Source organism: Nyctibius grandis, chromosome 5 (assembly GCF_013368605.1).
Source record: "Nyctibius grandis isolate bNycGra1 chromosome 5, bNycGra1.pri, whole genome shotgun sequence".
Lineage (NCBI taxonomy): Eukaryota > Metazoa > Chordata > Aves > Nyctibiiformes > Nyctibiidae > Nyctibius > Nyctibius grandis.
The window spans coordinates 59,441,657-59,460,216 of record NC_090662.1 but is presented as its reverse complement, the minus strand read 5'-3'; the positions used below and the strand labels follow the sequence as shown (position 1 = coordinate 59,460,216).

The window sequence follows — 18,560 nt, the reverse complement described above, 5'->3', positions numbered from 1 at the left end:
GCGGGACAGAGTCCAGTTGGAGGTCTGTGTCTAGCGGAGTTCCGCAAGGGTCGGTACTGGGACCAGTTCTATTCAATATATTCATTAATGACTTGGATGAGGGATTAGAGTGCGCTGTCAGCAAGTTCGCTGATGACACAAAACTGGGAGGAGTGGCTGAGATGCCGGAAGGCTGCGCAGCCATTCAGAGAGACCTGGACAGGCTGGAGAGTTGGGCGGGGAGAAATTTAATGAAATATAACAAGGGCAAGTGTAGAGTCCTGCATCTGGGCAAGAACAACCCCATGTACCAGTACAAGTTGGGGACAGACCTGTTGGAGAGCAGCGTAGGGGAAAGGGACCTGGGGGTCCTAGTGGACAACAGGATGACCATGAGCCAGCAGTGTGCCCTTGTGGCCAAGAAGGCCAATGGCATCCTGGGGTGTATTAGAAGGGGTGTGTTCAGCAGGTCGAGAGAGGTTCTCCTCCCCCTCTACTCTGCCCTGGTGAGGCCGCATCTGGAGTATTGTGTCCAGTTCTGGGCCCCTCAGTTCAAGAAGGACAGGGAACTGCTAGAGAGAGTCCAGCGCAGAGCCACGAAGATGATTAAGGGAGTGGAACATCTCCCTTATGAGGAGAGGCTGAGGGAGCTGGGTCTCTTTAGCTTAGAGAAGAGGAGACTGAGGGGTGACCTCATTAATGTTTATAAATATGTAAAGGGCAAGTGTCAAGAGGATGGAGCCAGGCTCTTCTCAGTGACATCCCTTGACAGGACAAGGGGCAATGGGTGCAAGCTGGAGCACAGGAGGTTCCACTTAAATTTGAGGAAAAACTTCCTTACTGTAAGGGTGACTGAACACTGGAACAGGCTGCCCAGAGAGGTTGTGGAGTCTCCTTCTCTGGAGACATTCAAAACCCGCCTGGACGCGTTCCTGTGTGATATGGTCTAGGCAATCCTGCCCCGGCAGGGGGATTGGACTAGGTGATCTTTCGAGGTCCCTTCCAATCCCTAACATTCTGTGATTCTGTGATTCTGTGAAATGTAAGACCTTTGTTGAAAAAAAGACAGAAGCAGCAGTTGCTGGAGGAAGTGAGCCAGTGAGGATCGCTTCCTGGAATGGGAAGGATAACACCTCTTTGTGCAGCTGCTGAATAGAGCTGGGAGTTTTGCCCAGGGTATCTCCTGGTGATCAGTTGCTGGAGCTGCAGGAGAATTAATACTTTCTGGCACCTGTTCATAAGACAGTGCTTGTAATGACTTGCATTTCTACTGCACCTTTCAAGCAGAAAATATTCCCAAATGTTTTTCATGGATCTGATTGCACAAGAATTGGCTGTGTCGAAGGGTGGAATGCAGCTGTTTAGTAATCCATGGTGATGCCGTGTGAGACTTGGAAGAGACTTTTGTGGCTTTGTGAGAAGAGATACCCCAGGAAACAGGTGATAAGTACAGGGAGAAATCCTCCTAAAACACCCTTCTTGTGGCTTCTCTGTCACAGATGTGCATGTCTAGGAGCAGATGGATAGTGCAGGGACAAGCTGGACAGGAGGATATGGTCATCTCTCAATATTTAAGGATCTCTGAGGAAAACAAAACCTTGTTCTGCTCTTCCTTTTGCCTCTCTTGATTGGTTCTCTCTTCTTCAGTTGGACGAAGGAACGTCGCGTCCTGCTGGTGATGTCCAAAGCAAAGAAGAAGTGGGTGTCTGTCCGACCACTGCCTTCCATCCGCAACTTCCCACAGCAATATGATGTAAGCCCCATGCCCAGCACGGCCAAGTGCTCCTTCCCCTTCCCTCCCACCACGGTGCAGTGTTTTGAGGGTTGGTCCTTTGTAGACCTGGCAGGGAGGCAGGCACATGTTGGCTGAGGTGTGAAGCACGGACAGACTGGTGGCAGCAAGATCTTAAGCACATCCAGCAAAAGGGTGGAGCAGAAAAAGGAGCAGCACCCTTTTAAACCACTTTTAAACACACGTTTGTGAATTTCTGACTTTGCTATTAATGCAGTCACCATCTCAAGAAGTGGCTGGCACAGGGATTGGAAATGAGATTTAAGTCTCCCCTTAGGTCAGGGTTTCTCAATGTGGGTGAGAGGCAAGACGGAATGCTTGGGAGAAGCCTATCCCTGCCTTTGCTGTGGCTGTGCTGCTGTAGATTGTGAAACTTGCTCACAATGTGTTTTGAAAGCAAAACTAAGAACTCGGCTAAAAAGCCACATGCTGTGAGGAAAACTACAGATACCCAATCTCCAACGCCAGCCCCGAATGTGGCGATTGATAGTTTCTCTCTCCCTCTCCTTTCCTTTCTCCCTGAAAGGAGAAAGCTCCTCTCCCCCTACCCTATGGGATCTGCTGCCCTTAGTCCTTGGGCAGGCGCAAGGCCATGTGTGAAGCCTTGAGCACTCTCCAGTTGCAGGCCAGTTCCTAGAAGCTGGAGCGGGGGAGCAAGAATTATTTACAGCTGCTGCAGTAGGAGATGAGGCCAGCAGGTGAGTCGCAGATCGTGCAGCAAAGCAGTTTGCTGTACAAGTATGCACGTTGCCTGAGCTCCCACCCAGCCCCAGCCAGAGAGGAACGGCATTGTCTCTTCCCCCCAGTTTGTATGGGCCAGCTGGTCCTCCTCTGGTGACAGGACTGGGAGAGAACGGACCATCAGTAAATAGGATGCTTGGAAACCTTCTCATTTTCTCTGGCAATGATGCTGTTGGTAGCTGTGAGGTAAAGTTGTGTGTACACTAGTGCGATCTAAGCAACCCATAAGGCCACTCTTCACCCACTTGGAGATGGTCAGAGAATGAGTCACCTTTGGCGACCAGCAACTTGACCAACAGCAGGAGATGCTGTTGGGTCTATCCAGGTTGCTCCCTGCTGTCTCACCCAGGGTCTGCATTAAGCGTACCTGCACCTGGTCGCCTATGGAAATGGCAACAAGAGAGAGGCGAGGGGCTGAACTGAGTGTTTATAGGGAAAACTTACCCTTCATGTCATCAGGAGCTTGAGGAAAAGAAGCATGAGTTAATGATGTGAAGTGTCCTCTTTGTGACCTCTCCTGTGTGCAATTTAATGCCCTGGCTGGTTTTTTGAACCCACTTTCCCCTCTAGCAAGGAGTGTTTGTGCAGATGCTGAAGTTTGCTCTCTGTCTTTTACCAGTTGTGTATCCATGCACAAAATGGCAGGAAATGCCAGTACGTGGGCAACTGCTCCTTCGCCCACAGCCCTGAGGAGAGAGACATGTGGACCTTCATGAAGGAAAATAAAAGTGAGTGGGGGAAACATGGGCCAGAGAGTTTGGGGAGAGGGAAGAGGACATTTGGGCAGTGGGTGCAGAGTCTGTTAAAACATACTCTTGACAACAGAGATGGAGCTGGACAGAGCTGGTACCATGTGCTTAGGTGGGATTATGGGACAGGTCTGTCTACAGTAATTTAGAGCTGCTCTTTTCTTAAAACGTGCATGTATATCTTGAGTCCCTTGCTCTGGGACTAGTGCACGTTGGTCCCATCTCTTGCATTGCTCCATTGCTGCCCTCCCTTTCTGCAGCTATTTGAATCCACCCTGTGCTGTCCCTCCAGTTGCCTGTACTGTCCCAGGCCTGGCTCCACATGGAGCTCTGCCAAAGCACCAGTCCTGACCTGTAGCTGCTCCTGTATCTTTCTTGTCTGTCTTATTGGCTTTCTTGCCCATATCTGCTCATATCCCTTGCTCCTGGGCTATGGCACTCCCTGCTCGTGGCATTGCATTCAAAGGGATGGATTTGAGATCCTGAATGAGAACATCGTTGGGTGGTGCCTTTGTGGAGGAGCTTGTCTGGAATTAATTATGCAGGCTCCCAACTTACCTTTTGGGGGATAGCTGGGGGGTTGCCCATGTCCTGGACAGCCAGCTCTCTGGCAGCAATCCTTGTTTATTCAGACCGACAGCAAGTTGGGAACAAAGACTCGCTTTGCAAGGGCCGGTTGTCCAGGCGCTCACCTAACTCTGTTGGGAGATGCTGGAAGGCTTGAAGGGTTTCAAACCTGCCCCGAGTTTGTTCGGTCTGTATGCTTGGATGGAGGGTGTTTCTCTCTGCTGGGCCCAATGCTGTTATTTGTTACAGTTCAACTCATTTCGTTGGTGAGGCCTTTAAAGCACATCAGACCAGTCTGGGTGTGTGTTTGCTCAAGCACGAAGGTGAATCTTCAAATGGCAGCGTTGTTCCAGTTTGGGGGAATTTGCATTCATTATCCCCAGTTGCCTTGAGTTCCTCAATTACCCACTTAGCAAGGAGTAAATCACTAATGCATCATGCTTACAGCATCGCATCGGTGTCTGCAAACATTTATGTTTCCATAGCCTCTCTCAGGAGCTGATCTTGGAAAGGCAGGTGTGCAGTCAAACTTCCACCCAAAATTTCCCTTCCCACTAGTATGCTGAGTGGATTTTAAACCAAAAGCACCAAGAGACACTGACTACAGTGCTCTGGGCAGGTTTTGAACTTGGGACAAGCTATCATTAGGTCTTCCTCCCTTCCCCAGTGCTTCCTGTGGCCAGCTTGCTTAAGGGCTCTCCTTCCTCTCGAGCGCTGAGGATGAAGCTTAGGCTCAGAGGGAAGGGACAGATCTGAATCTAGCCTCTGCCTTAGCTCCCTGGCTGGAGTGAGGTGTCTGCTGAGGTCAGGCAGAATCAGACCTGGTGGAAAATCACCTTGTGAAGTCCATGGAGGTCTTGGGGCACTTTCCCTCCTTCCTGAATACTTTGTGTAGCTGTTGTTGAGGTTGCCCCTCGACCCATAGAAGACTGCCCCCACCATGCCAGGTGGTGTGGTGTGAATTTGGTTCCTCTCTCCAGGGCTCTTATCTGAGGAGGTGACCTCAGGCCTCCTGAGCCCAGGCCTTCAGTCTGATGGCAGGTGCCTCTGCACTGGAGAGGGGAGGGAAGGGCTGCCCCAGCGTTCGTCCTTTTCTCGTAGTTTGTGCACGGCGCGGGAGCTTGTCTAAGTGACTTCACAGGTTGCCTTTGTGCAGTACTAGATATGCAGCAGACCTATGACATGTGGCTAAAGAAACACAATCCTGGGAAGCCTGGAGAGGGGACACCGCTCACCTCACGAGAAGGGGAGAAACAGATCCAGATGCCCACCGACTACGCTGACATCATGGTAATCCCTGATCTCTTGTCCTTCATCCCTCCTCCTTCTCGGTGCTGACAGCCTGCCCCTCTCCTGTGCTCCAGGTGTGAGTTAGCAGGGACTGCATTGCTCTCCTGGGAAAGAGCCCGTGCTAACGTAGGTTAAATGGACAGCTTGGAGCAGCACGGCAAGGGCAGCACAGATGAGGTGGGAAGGGATTGATCTGGGGTCCGCAAGGCTCTGCAATTGCTTTTCTGTTAATCCTTGAGTCAGTAGGAGTCTACCTTAGGTTTCCTTTTGTGTGGGCTCAGCCTCTCCCGAGGGTTCCTGCCTGCTCCTGGGAAAGCTGGCAAAGCCACTGCTGGCCTGTCAGAAAAGAGAGAGAAGCTTGGAGAAGAGCTGGGTCGGGAGCACAGAGGCCTGGGAAGACTAGAGGCAGATGTGTCTCCTTAGCCCAGGGGTGGTGGCTGGTGTAAGGCTTTGCGCTCCTGAAGTGTCCTGCATTGCCTGTGCACCTGGGGGCCTGCAGTCAGACCCCACCTGGGCCATCAGCAGGAGCAGGGGGACCATGTCAGTGAACTGAGCTGACCTGTTCTCTGAGCCTGTTTGAGCAGTAGGTAGACGTCAACAGAGCATCTCCTTTGTTCCCTCTTAGTGGCAGCAAGATGCTCTAAAGATGACAGGGAAGGGAGGTGTGGGAGGTCATAAACTGAGCGGAGCTTCCAGGATGTTCTGGAAGGAGACGGGGAGAGGCAATGCCAGCCCAGGGAAGGCTGATGGGTGTGACTGTTAACACGCTGACTGGCCCTTTGCCCTGTCTGCACCGGTTAGATGGGCTACCACTGCTGGCTCTGCGGGAAGAACAGCAACAGCAAGAAGCAATGGCAGCAGCACATCCAGTCAGAGAAGCACAAGGAGAAGGTATTCACTTCGGACAGTGACTCCAGCTGCTGGAGCTACCGCTTCCCCATGGGCGAATTCCGGCTCTGCGAAAGGTACCGTTGTCTCCTCTCCCTCCTGTGCTGCTGCTGCAGGGACAGGGCAACAGGCCCAGGGTCTCCATCATCCCTCCTCCTCCTGCAGCACCTCCTCCTCCTCTCTCAGAGTCCCCAGGGACTTTGCTTGGAGGAGGAGTGGGACGAGCTGACAGGTTTGGGTGATGCGTGAGGCTGCTGTTGGACCCCAGAGGTGCTCAGCCACACTGCTGAGTGGTAAAAATACATTCCCGAGCACGTGTCTTTAGAAAAGGAGAGCGAGCTTCATGCCTGCACCTGTGCCCTCCATAGCCAGGATGCTCTCAGCTCTCGGACTGCTGAACAGTCTGCTTGGCCCAATGCTTGGGGGAATCCCAGATGCTTTGTTAAATGGTTTGAATGTCTCACACCCTCTGAATAAGCACCTTGAGGTGTCTTCAGAAGGCTTGCGATGGTTAGGAATGCCGTTTTGGTCAGAGAGAAGGCTGTCTCTCTCATGGCTGTTACCTGGCATTTCGTCTCTTGTGTGGTGGCTTCTCCTCATCCCTGCTGGTCCAGTTCCAGCTCACATTGTTTCGTTCTATTGACTAAATCCCCTCATAGACGTTGCTCTGTTCGCTGCTGTGTTTCTGTGCCCAGCCTCCATGTTGCCTTCCCCGGCTGCACATGGGTTTGTAGGAGAATCATTTCGCCCTGAGAAAGGAGCGTCCACAGCATGTTTCGGTGGCCCCGATCGAGTATCCCAGACGGGGAGCTCAAAACCCTGTCCTGGGGGTGTCCTCCTGATCACGCTCCTTGTGCCGGCAGGTTCCAGAAGAGCAAGGCCTGCCCCGACGGAGAGGAGTGTCGCTATGCCCACGGCCAGGACGAGCTGACAGAGTGGCTAGACCGGAGAGAGGTGCTGAAACAGAAACTGGCCAAAGCCCGCAAGGACATGCTGCTCTGCCCCAGGGATGACGACTTCGGGAAATACAACTTCCTATTGCGGGATGGTGTATAGTAAGGGCTGGCGGGGGGAGCCTGTCAGCTGGAGAAACACAGGGGGGGTTTTCCGAGAGTGGCAGTAGCAGGGAGAGCGAGATCTGTGTCTCGCAAAGAGAACTTTTTCTTTTCTTTCGTTTTAAGATTATGAGATGATGATTTATTAGTGGTGAATGAAATCGTGAATTTGATTCTCCTTGGCCAGCGAATGCCATGCTCACTGAGTTTGTGATCCGTCTTCTCTCTCTCTTCCTTACCCCAAATTCTCCTTCCTCTCCATCTTTTTGTTTTCACTGTCCTTCATTCAAAGGAATGAATTCAGTCTGTACTGGGCTACAAATTGGAGAATTTCTCCTTGTGTCATTCCCCTGCCCTTCAATTCAGAGTATGGCTGCAGATGTCTGGAGGACAAAGCTCAGAGAAAGGGCCAAACATCTGGTGAAAAGGTGACCGTGAAGTTCATGTGCTCCTTTTCTCAGTGCTGCAGAGCAAGCCCCACTTACGCTGCTGCAGCCAGCCTGCTCCCCTGGGAATTCAGTACCAGAAGAATTAGGAATTTGGGTGCAAAGAAGGAAAACCACTAGATCTGGCTTAAAACATTTAGGCTTAAGCTCCTGCTGTCTGTATTGCCCTGAAGCATCAGCTGGTGCTGAGGAGGGTAACAGCCGTCTGGTATAAAGAGCGTAGCTAAAAGCAGCAAGGTAATCAAACTGTTCGCAGGAGCAGGAACTGGATTGTTGGTGACTTCAGACTGTTTCAGCTGTCTGTACCCAGAAAGCAAATTGGTGACTCCTCATTAGATGTCTTTCTCAGTGTGCGACAGGTATTCAGGGTGGGTCATTTTGGTTTGTTTTTTTAGCTGGTGTGACTGGCGCAAGTAAGACTGAAGCCATCTAGAAGGTGTAGTGGAGACCGTGACACACCCTGTGCCACTGCACCCCACGTAGCAGTGTCAGTCAGGAGGAAGACTGTAACCAAAAGGAGCCTGTTTCTGTGTCAGCTCGTGTCCTGAAGAGAGGGAGGGAGGTAATGGGTTCCCTTCTTGCTCTTTAAATGATGTGTGTTACTGGTTATTTAGAGCTGCATTTTCCCATGCACTGCCAGAAGACCTGGGTGGGGACCCATTTGAAAGGACACCATTGAGCAGCACAGGTGATGCTTTGCTGATGGGAATCCAGCTGAAAGGGCGCTTACGAGCACTGGGAGTCCAGCCCCCTTCCCCTCGGAGCCGGGGCAGGGAGCTTGTGGGGACACAGAGCAGCCAGGATGCGACCCCGGGCAGGGACCGCGGTGGAGGGTGAGCAGCACAGTGGCACCCAGTCATGCGCCTGCTCCTGTCCCGCCTGACATGCACCACGATGGGGGAACCAGTGAATGCTGAGCTCTGGGCCAGCATCCTTGGCTTTTATAGTGGCAGCGGTGAGAGGCAGTACTGCTCTGTATGCCAGCCTTGTCCTTTCTTGGCAGTCTCATCCTGTAAGCAGGAAATGTGTGTCCTGTCCTGAGCTTCCCTCTCCTCTCTTCTGCAGTCCAGCTGTTCTCTGCAGTTTGGCATGCGTGGATGGCACTATCCGCTCAAACATAAATATATCTCCCTCTCCCTCCTCCTGTAGGTGATGTGTTTTTCATACAGAGTCCCCCAGGACAGCAAGCTGCTCTGAGCTTGGGGCTGGCAGTTCTGTATCCGTGGTGAATACAATCTGGCCGTGAACTGCTTGGTGCTTTGGCATTGCTGGGTCCCCCTTTCGCCTCCCTGCTCCCATATCCTTGGGGTTCCCAGCTTCAAGAGAGACAGGATGTGGAAATACAGGAGATGTGGAAATGCAGGAGATGCTGTGGGGGCAGCTGGCACCTTTCTAAACCAGCCTCCAGGTAGGCGCATCAGCTCCCCTGGGGTAGTTAGAGCCCAGGAGCAGTGTGTGCTGCGTGCTGGTCTTGGTCTGTCCAGAGATACTGCATGCTCCAAGTAAGCTGAATGCGCCTCTGAGCTTGTTTCCTCTCCTTTAAAATGTGGATGGTGGTCAGTGGTTTGGTCTGAGCTTCCCTTCTTGGTTGTACAGCAGCTTGAGATCTGGCCTGGAAGGGGCCAGGACCGTAACATCTGATGGTACACTGGTGGCTTATTGGGAGAAGAGGGGAGGGAAGCAGTTATTTACATCTCTGCCCGCGTGTGGGGAGGAGGATGAGATGAGGAAGGATCTGTAGTGCTGTGGGGAAGAAGAGTGACCCACGCAATGTCAGACATGGCAGTTTTTGAGGGGTCAGGTGCTGCATCGTCTCCTCTGCCCTTTGCTGTAGCTGCCTGGATTGTACCTTCTCCTGGTGCTCCTTGTGCTCAAGTGGTCAACTTTATAAACAGAGAGAGATGGGGAGGAGGTCGGCATCAGCTCCCGGGTTATCTTCTGCTTTTCTTGGGCACAGATGCCAAGGAAGCAGATCTGGATCGGGGAACATTGGAATGTGTTTTTATTTTTAAAACAAATCTGCATCTCTAGCGTGACTCTAGCGTTCGCTGCGCCATGATTTTTCATACGATAACTTGTTTAGGCTACAGAGTGGGTCACTGTCCCCTCTCCCCATCTCTGCGATGAGAGCCAAGGTGCTCAGTGGGGCTTCGGAGGGATGGAGCGGGGCTGAGGCGGGGAGAGGGCGAGTATGCGTGAGGTGAGGGAGGCCCACGGTCACGGGGACTGCGTCGAGTATCTCTTTTTGTTTTCCCTGATATGACAACCTGGTCTGTGGTGTTGCAGTACTTTGTCACCAGACTTGTTTTAGTGTGTATATATGTGACCCCTCCCATGAAGCATATATACACAGGTATTAAATATATCGCTCTATATAATATTATATGTGTGTGGTATCGAAGGAATCTTTTAAATGAGGGTAAAGGAAAAGGACTCAGGCCAGGAAATGCAGCATCTCCAGTTTAAATATGAAGACTTTTATTTGGGTTAGGGAAAGGGAAATAACAAAGACGGGAGGGTTTTATATAGATAGGTATAAATTTTGAGATGGGACAGGTTTCCCTGTTCACATTTTTGAAACCCCCTAGGATGTCCTCGCAGTCCCATCTCAGTGAGAGAGTATTATACTGCTAACTAGCGCGTGAAGTTTTAATGATAAGGCTTTGCTTATATTATTTAAAGAGACATTGTGAAAGGCAGGAAGCTTCACACTTTGACTTCACAGTCTCGCTTTATCAAGCCAAGAGGGTTTTCTTCAGCACGTTATGTCCTCTCAGCAGAACTGCTCAGCGCTCACGGCTCTGCAACAGATAAGCCACAAGTTGTAGGGCTGCTTCGGTGGTGCATTCACAAGACCCTGTGGTAACTCTCTCTTTTCTTCATTCATGTGAAGGAAAAAGAAAATTTTGCAGTTCAGAGCCAAATCTGAGGGTTATTAACAAAAGGGATGTTTTAATTTTATAACATTAGAAGAACATTTCATATCCTGTAAAATCACCACGGAGTCACTCACTCACACAGAGCAGAGACTTTGATTCAGGTAAACTTGTTAAATGCTGAAGGACTTAGTGAAAATCTTTTCACAAATTCTTTGGTAGGGGCAGGGATTTAAGTGATGCTGGTGTTGGAGTTAACCTGGCCTTAACAGGGGGAAGTAAAAACCCAAAATACACCCTACTTTGCTTGTATGAAGCTGTATGTCAAACATAGACGGGTTTTAGCAAGTGAAAGGAAAAGATCGCAAGGGGATGCTGCAGTTCTGAGCTGGGTAGTAACGATTTCGAGTCCTTTAATATGTCTTTGTATTAATAAAATTTAAGAATACCACGCTTTACTATTAAAAAAGAACTTAGTATCTTTCATAAGGTCTAGTATCAGGATAATAATGTAGATGTTTTAACAACATTTTTGGTTTTGTTCTTAAATAAAAAAAAAACAAACCAAACTTGCTTCTTTTAGCCTTTGTAATAGAAAATAAAAGTGTGCACTTTAAACCCTCTCCTGATCCAGTGTGTGTTTGCACTTTTCAAATAGCCTCCAAAGGCTTTTTATCTTGGTTTCAGGTTTCCCTGCTCTAAGGAGGGAAGCAAAGGGAGGACTTCAAGCATTGCATCGCTTTCGCTTTCTGCCATCCTTAAATATAATCTACTGCACTTCTTGCTGAGTGGGAAATTGCCTCTGTGTGTATTAACAGATTCTGCAGTTCTTCATCGGACCCACAGTTCTGGTGAACTTTAGGTGTGTTTAAGATTTTTTTTCTTTCCCCCAAGCACGAAGAATCTACGCGCTCTGCATTAACACATAGTTTCAGGTGTTTGAGTGACCTGTGTTTTGAAATCTCCAGTAATGAGGTCTTGTAATCACCTTCATCTAGAGGTTGTTCATCTGCGTAGGCTGCTCTGTTCAGCTGGGTCAGCCAGTTCTTTTGCCTGCCAGTGTGCACCCTGCCAGGGAAAATGCTCTTAGCCCTACCCACCGAGTCGCATGCAGCTTGGGCCATGAGAAGTGTCTGTGCAGATTCCCCCTGGAAAGGATGCTGTGTGGTGAAGATCGCACCTGGGGGAAGAGGCCAGTGTGAAAACGTTTATAAATAGAACTGTTTTCTTTATTTTTCAAATCCATCATGATGCAGATTAATCTGGATTCTTGATGGAGCAAAGACAAGGGAGTCCCATGGAGACACCCTGCTACTGCTGTATAAACTGGTGGAGCAACCAGAAGGTCATATCCAGCAAGACCTGAGGAGAGGAGATTTTTTACATCCAGACACAAGGACTCATGTCCTTCTGGTCAAAGGAGGAAAGGCCTGAATACAAGCTTGTACTGCAGAGGCACTTCTAAGGTGCATCTGTTGAGTACGTACAATGTGAGAGGCATTAGCTTTACACTCCAAAGATTATTGAGGCCATGCTGGCAAGCGTGAGGGTAGCTTTTCCAGTACAATGGAGACCAAAACTGTCAAACTGCAAATCAGACAAAGCGTGAGGAGAAAAACGACAGTGTTTTCCTTGCAGGTTTGAGCCTCAGCTGTAAACCTCTCCTCACAGGTGTTCCTTCATTGAAGAAAATAAACTTGTATTTTGGAGAGGCAGGGAAAGGAGTGGTGATTTCAGTATTCAGATCCTCCTAGGAACTTCAGCAGATACAAAGACAAGGGGGAGAGCCCCAGGTCAGCCAGGAAGGATCCAGGTCTGATGGAGGATTGAGAGGAGCAGGGGTAGAGACCTGCGAGAAGTGGGAGGAAGGCTTCTTACTAGAGACCTTTAATGCCATCCCACAGCAGCCTGGCAGAGGGAGTTTGCTTTGCAAAGTGTGCAAGCTGCAGATGAGATTCCTGAGCAATTCCGTGACTGAGTCTGCCCACATTGTAGGGACACATTTCTGGGCAGCAAATGCTGTCATCACTCTTAATTGTGTTTGCTGCAGCCATTGCAACCAAGAACTGGGGCATGTTGTGTCGTGCCCTGTGCATGGAGAGCAGCAGAGAGTTCCTGCGGAGGGGCGCCGGTCACTGGCTGGGGTGGAGGGCATGGAGGAGGTAACACAGTAGGGCAGTTGGGGGGAAAAACACTGGGCAGGAAGCGATGTCCTAAATAGTAAAAGAGGGCTGGATGGGAGTGACTGGTGGGAGGGAAGTGGAAGAGGAAAGGCTGCAGGAGCACTGGCTGGAGTAGACAGCCATTTGCTGTGGGGCGGAGGAAGGTGCTAAACAGGCTCGGTAGGGTGCCTGTGGGGTGGCTCTGGGCAGAGGTCCTGTGGACAGGTAGCTCCTGGGGCTTCCTGGAAAGCCGTGGGCACATCCCAGGAGCTCTGTGCCGTGTCTCATCCAGCCTCACCCCTTTCTCCCTAGGATGGGAGGGGATGGGACAGGGCCTATCCATTCCCGATAACCTCCCCCCCTTCCCAGCTGGATTGTCACCTCCCACTTCTCCATGGAGCAGCAGGTCCCAGTGCCCCCAGGGCAGGGGTGGTGGTTCCTGAAAGCAGATCCAGGTGCAGCAAGGACAAGAGCAGGGATCCAACAAGCTGGTGGCTCCAGCTGACTCCTTCCCCACTGCAACAGTCCTGGCCCTGGCCATTCCTGGGGCTGCCCCTGCCATGGGTGCTCCTCTCCACAGTTTAGCTTATGGATGGCAGCACCCCAGAAAACTCCTACTTTTTCCTGAGAGCCTTGGGAAGCACAGACATAGCACAGAGTCCCAGGAAATAGGGTTATTTGTTACCATCTGGATTCATCTTCACAAAAATGACATTTACCTAGGGCTGGGATGGGAATCTCTAAACTCAGATGCCAGAGTAGATTTGGCTTGCTTGGAACTGGAAAAATCCTCAGCGCTGGAGGTGTTCTTTGGTGTATTTCCCGTGTTCTCTGTGGATTTCCTCTGTCTGCCTTAGCTGTGGGCTTTCTGTAGTGCTGGGGCCCTCCAGGCAGACAGTCGGGAAGGAGGAAGCGCTGCATAGTTTCTCTAATTGAATACCAAGGCACGCTCCCCCGTTCGTACCCCAGCAAAGCTCAGGGGCAGAGAGGGAAAGTCCTGCTTCTGCGGGACGAGACGGCCTCAGTGTTCCTCAGCCAAATGGCTTCAGGATAACTGCAACACAGCTGGAGGTTGCCCCTGGAAGCTGTGGTGGGGATTCAGTACAGAAGCAATGTTTCCAAAGAGGCTCTCAGCAGGCTGGATCTTCTCCTGTTCGAGACCCAGGCTTTTGTATCTTGGCTTTTGGGCATCAGCAGCAGCCAGACTGCCCAGGCTTCTGGGGGTTCAGCTGTTGTCTTTCAGTCCATGTGCCTTCCCCAGGCTCAGCTGACTCCTCTATCTGTCCACCAGGCTCTGACCTCTCGGACCATGATGCTGCAGGATCCCTGCTCCTGCCTGGGGCCACACCATTCCCAGGAGAGGTGAGTGACCCTGGAAAGAGATGGCTGAGGGACGGACGAGGTCGTTTACAGCCAGCCTCTTCATTTTGAGAAGGAAGCAGCTGGAGGAGCATGTATCTTCCTTGCTGTCCTACGCAACTGTCTCCCACAGACCCTGGCAGAAGCCCAGCAATCACTGTCCTTGGATTTCCCCAACCTGCTTTAAACACCTTGGTTTATTGCTGCTCTTGGCACCTCCTGGGCTCTGCCTCCTGCCGAGGCTTGTTCGGAGAGCTCCCAAAGCCAGCGCTGCCCAGGCTTCCAGAGCGTTTCTGGAGCAGGGAAATGCATAAAGGCAGCTATAGGTGTCCTTCCTGCCCAGGGCAGCACAACTTCAGGTGAACCCAAGAGCCTTTCTCACGTTTTCTCCCTGCCCAGCACCTAGTTTGCTGGCAAATGGAACCTCACAGGGGAAGGCCACGTGCGAAGGAGCAGAGCTGCGTTGAGCCCGGCTGCCACGTGAGCACCCCGAGAAGAGGAGGATGTCTTGGCGGGGGGGGCGGGGAGGTGGGGAAGCAAAGCTCATTAGCTTTTTGGCACTCCTTTTGGGGAATTAGTTTTTAGAAATCCTTTTGCCTCAGGCGGGAGGTGCAGGTGGTTCCTTCCACTGAACTGCACCGCTCGCTCGGGCATCCCGGTGCTGCTCCTCCACATAGGGAGACAGGCACACATGTACACATACGTGTGCACGTGTGTGCATGAAATACCCTGCCCGGGGAAGGGGCAGCCCCTTCAGAATTGGGACAGGGACTCAGTGCAAGGCCTCATCAAGCCTGTGTGTCTGTGCCCTACGTTGATACCATCAAAAGTGCGCAAAGGGTCACACGCCCATGTTTTCAGGTGCCAGACAGAGTTCTTAGCCAACGCAGAGCCCCAGTCCCACTTTTACCACCCTCAGCTGTCCACCCTCCCGCGCAGGCTTTGTCGCTTCTTCTACCACCTCCTTTTCTTCTAAAGTAATCTGCTGTGGATGCAGAAACCCCTGGTCTGGCCACAGCCTTCCCTGCTGCCGCCATTCTGAGTGTCCTTGCAGCTCCATAGGTGTCCGTCACTGCTAGCAGCAGCATCTCGACCCCATAGAAGACAAGGTGCTGGGATGCAGGGCAAGCCTCCTTTTGGAAAGGCCACAGTGAAACTCAGCCTGCCAGTCCCTGCCAAGGTGAAGAAAATTCCCTGTCAAGCCCAACGCACTATGCAAATAAATAGTTAAATCTGGAAGCTGTCAGTGGAGTGTGCATTTGACCTAGGAGCTAGGGTAAAAGCAAACAAAAATTACGTCTGTCTGCAAAGAGGCAGTGACTGACCTCTGGCAAAGGGTTTGCTCGGATAAAACAAGAAAGAGGAAACCACTTACCAAGCTGGGTTTGATGCAAGAACCAAACCCCCGTGGGTGGGCCTGGAGCCTCCACACAGACCATGAGGAGTAGGTCTGATCTGTGGGACCTGCAGCAGAAGACATCCCCGTGTGAGGTGATATGGAAATTTCTGAATAATGGCTGTGCTGCTAAGGTGGATGATCTCAGGTGACTGAAAAAATAAAGCTGTTTCAAGAGCAGCAGGATTTGTAAAGCTTCTGGAGATTTCTGCAGGCTTTTGTCCTTATTTGCAGTTACACTTCAGGGGAGTTACCTACCTTGTCTGTCACCACAAAGTCCCTTCAGTACTGCTGGCTTCTGCCTGTCCCCTCACTGTTGCCTGACAGAGGCAACATGTGCTTTGGGGTGTTGGCTGCCAATGCATGTGCCCCCGGTCAAATGCGCCTCTCTCTGAGGAGGCATTAATTCAACTCTCTTCTTCCTGGCTTATCTTTCAAATACAAAAAGATATTTAAATATATTTATCCCTTTGCCAAGGTAGGTAGCATGTTCTGGGGAGGAAGGGGTGAATGGATAGATAATACTGTTGTGTAAGCTTTGTGTCCTTAGAAAAATCAGACAAAAATGGTTTTTATTTTCCACACATCCCATTAGATTATCAAGCCAAGCTTTCATCTCATCAGAGGAAGCTGACATAACAGCAATTAGTAATAGTAACCAATAATGCCTTGCTTTGGTCAAATGTCACTGCTGCTGGTGGATTCCCCACGAGCTGTGCTTTCAGCTACACGTAAGAAACAACTAAGTTCCCTTCTGTAATGGCGGCCTCGGAAACCGGTGTGCAGCCAGGTGCCACCACCAAGTACGAGACCCACAGCAACAATCTACAGGAGTTTCCGACCGAGGAGAAACCCAGGCATGCCTCCATCTCTCTTTTTCGGGGCTGAGGGTGGTTGCAAGACACCGGCAGGAGGGGAGGCAGTGGCAAGGCAGCTCCAGAAGCACTGCGGATGTGGCCTTGTTGAAGGAGTTGAGAGAGCACTCTGGGGCTGAGGGGAAGACGGCAACTTGGAGAGATGCACAAAGAGCCCCCTCACCCAGCTCTTTGTAATGAACAGGGTTGTATCAGAGGTCTGAATGTCCAAAACAATTATTTGGGGTCTCAAACTGCCAGGAAGGGTGTACCCACTGATAACACCTGAGCAGCAGTGCTCTGCAGTTGCTGGTGTGCTTTGAGCCTGATGGCAGACCTCTGTAGAGAGATCCCTCTAAAGACAGGAGTGGAATTAGGGGTTTTAAAAGAGACATTTACATGCTCTGGTACCAACAGAAGTACCTGAGCACTGCAGAGAGGAGAAGGGGGCGGGGAGAAGGCAGAGCAAAGGACAAGAATTTGGTTGTGCTTAAAAAAAAAGCAGCTCTCTGGAGTGAAAAATCTAAAAGGAGGGAGAGCACGGACCAAGGCAAACGTTGAAGGACTCCCACTTCTCCCCTGGGGACTGTGTGCAGCCATGGCACTGCTGAACACGCTCCTCAGGCAAACGTGCCAAGGGGCCCAGCCAGCACTGCTGGGTGGTGTGGGTAGCTGCGCCAGGAGACCTACAGAAAAGACTCTGAAGGTTGCCCTGGCCCCTGCCATTTAAATTGGTGTTCCTGTAGTTTGGCCCTCTCTGTCATGTTAGGTGCCCCCTTCTGTGTGCCACCCACTTAGGGGCCAGCCTAAGTTGACAATGGCTGGTTGAGTCTGTGAGAAAATGTGCTGTTAAGGGCTGACTGGGCTTCCGAGTGATGGAGCAGAGCTGCTGAGACCTCCACTAACATGGGATTACAATAATAATAAATAACGATCTGATCTGATAACAGTGCAGCCAGCACAAATGATGCAATCTGTGGCCATGCCTGCAGCTTTCCAGAGCCAACATTTCAACTCCATTCGCTAAAGCAGCTCAAGTGCTCTCCGTGGCGGGGACGCAAGGGCAGACAGACACTCCCCACTACTATGACTCTACTCCATAATACAGTTTCTGCTTCCCCAGGGCTTGAAGTCAGGGCAGTGTTGATGCATCCTGCTAGTGATGTTACTCAAGCTCTTTTCCTGGGCAGAAGCTCATTTTTCAGGGATTATGAATAAAGAAGGACACACAGTGTTGGCAGGAGACTTTGTGGACATGGCAAACACAAGATGAGATATGTGCTCTCAGATCTCTAGACAAAAACATATAGATGTCCATTGCAGGCTAATAATTCAAAATGCTAAGTGACAATTTAGATGATCTTTAAGGTCCCTTCCAACCCAAACCATGCTATGATTCTATGAATTTCCTCTCAATGATCTTCTTCATTTTCTGAAGACATAAATATCAATCAACTGCTGCAGCAGCTGCTGTGAAGTCCTTGGGTCCCTCCAGACACACGGTCAGATGTTTGTCCAGCTTTCAGGACAAGTTTGAGCCTGGAGCAAAACCAGAAGGTCCAGCTGCACCTGGAATTGGGCAGCTACCATGTTCCCAGTCACTTTACCTTGCCATCATTTGATGACAGGCAGGCCTAGGCACATATGACGGTAGATCTCCCAAATGTCAGTGGTGCCTGGCAGGATTGAGTGACCCCATTCCGCTTGCTTTGACCAGCCAGAATGGACTGGAAGATTTCAGGGAAGGACATGGACCTCCTGGCTGGCAGACTGTGCTCCAGGAGGGAGAGATGCGATCGTTTCTCTTGCTCCCAGCAGCCAGAAGGCACCAGCCATCTGCAGGGTCTGTCTGCTGGCTCCAGCTTTGGGTGGGTGGAGGACACCATAATGGCCTAGGGTTAGCAGGGGACTATTCTCCCTGAATGGCTTCACCACTGATGGTTATCACTGGTTGTTTTCTTATATTCTCTCTGGGGAATGGGAGAAGCAAACCACAAGGAAAATCCCAAGAGGCTGTAACGTGGTTGTATCATAATTAAGAATTATACCAAAGCGTCTACTGTGTGATTTCTGAGCCTGATGAATTTGGGATCTAGCTCATGAAACTTCCCCAGCTAATCTGAAATTTCCAACCACCCAACCTAGCTAGGTAATTCTGTCGTTTTGGTTTCTGTTGGGTTAAATCAAATGCATTTCTTTATGGGACCAAACACCAAGCTACCCGGAGTGAGCAAAAACCTATTACTTTTTACAACTCTAAATGTCAGGCCACTGAAATGCTTCACTTCAGGCACCAAAAAAGTCCTAATGACTTCACTCAGGTCACTTCCATGCTCAGAGCCATGCATGGTTTTGCTGGGCTGTCCCCGGTCGCTGCGGCTCACAGACAAGTGTAGGAATACCTGG

The 18,560-nt window shown here is 50.7% G+C and overlaps 1 protein-coding gene across 9 annotated transcripts in view; it reads left to right on the top strand.

The window, feature by feature from the left end:
• Positions 1-11,006, top strand: part of ZC3H7B (zinc finger CCCH-type containing 7B) — a 53,758-nt gene extending 42,752 nt beyond the window's left edge. For all 9 annotated transcript variants that reach the window (XM_068400840.1, XM_068400848.1, XM_068400842.1 and 6 more), the window contains exons 19-23: positions 1,627-1,732; positions 3,132-3,240; positions 4,985-5,118; positions 5,920-6,083; positions 6,870-11,006. In XM_068400840.1, coding sequence (XP_068256941.1) covers positions 1,627-1,732; positions 3,132-3,240; positions 4,985-5,118; positions 5,920-6,083; positions 6,870-7,062 — 706 coding nt within the window. In that variant the 3' untranslated portion in view covers positions 7,063-11,006. The remainder of the gene's footprint in view (positions 1-1,626; positions 1,733-3,131; positions 3,241-4,984; positions 5,119-5,919; positions 6,084-6,869) is intronic.
• Positions 11,007-18,560: the final 7,554 nt, after the last annotated feature.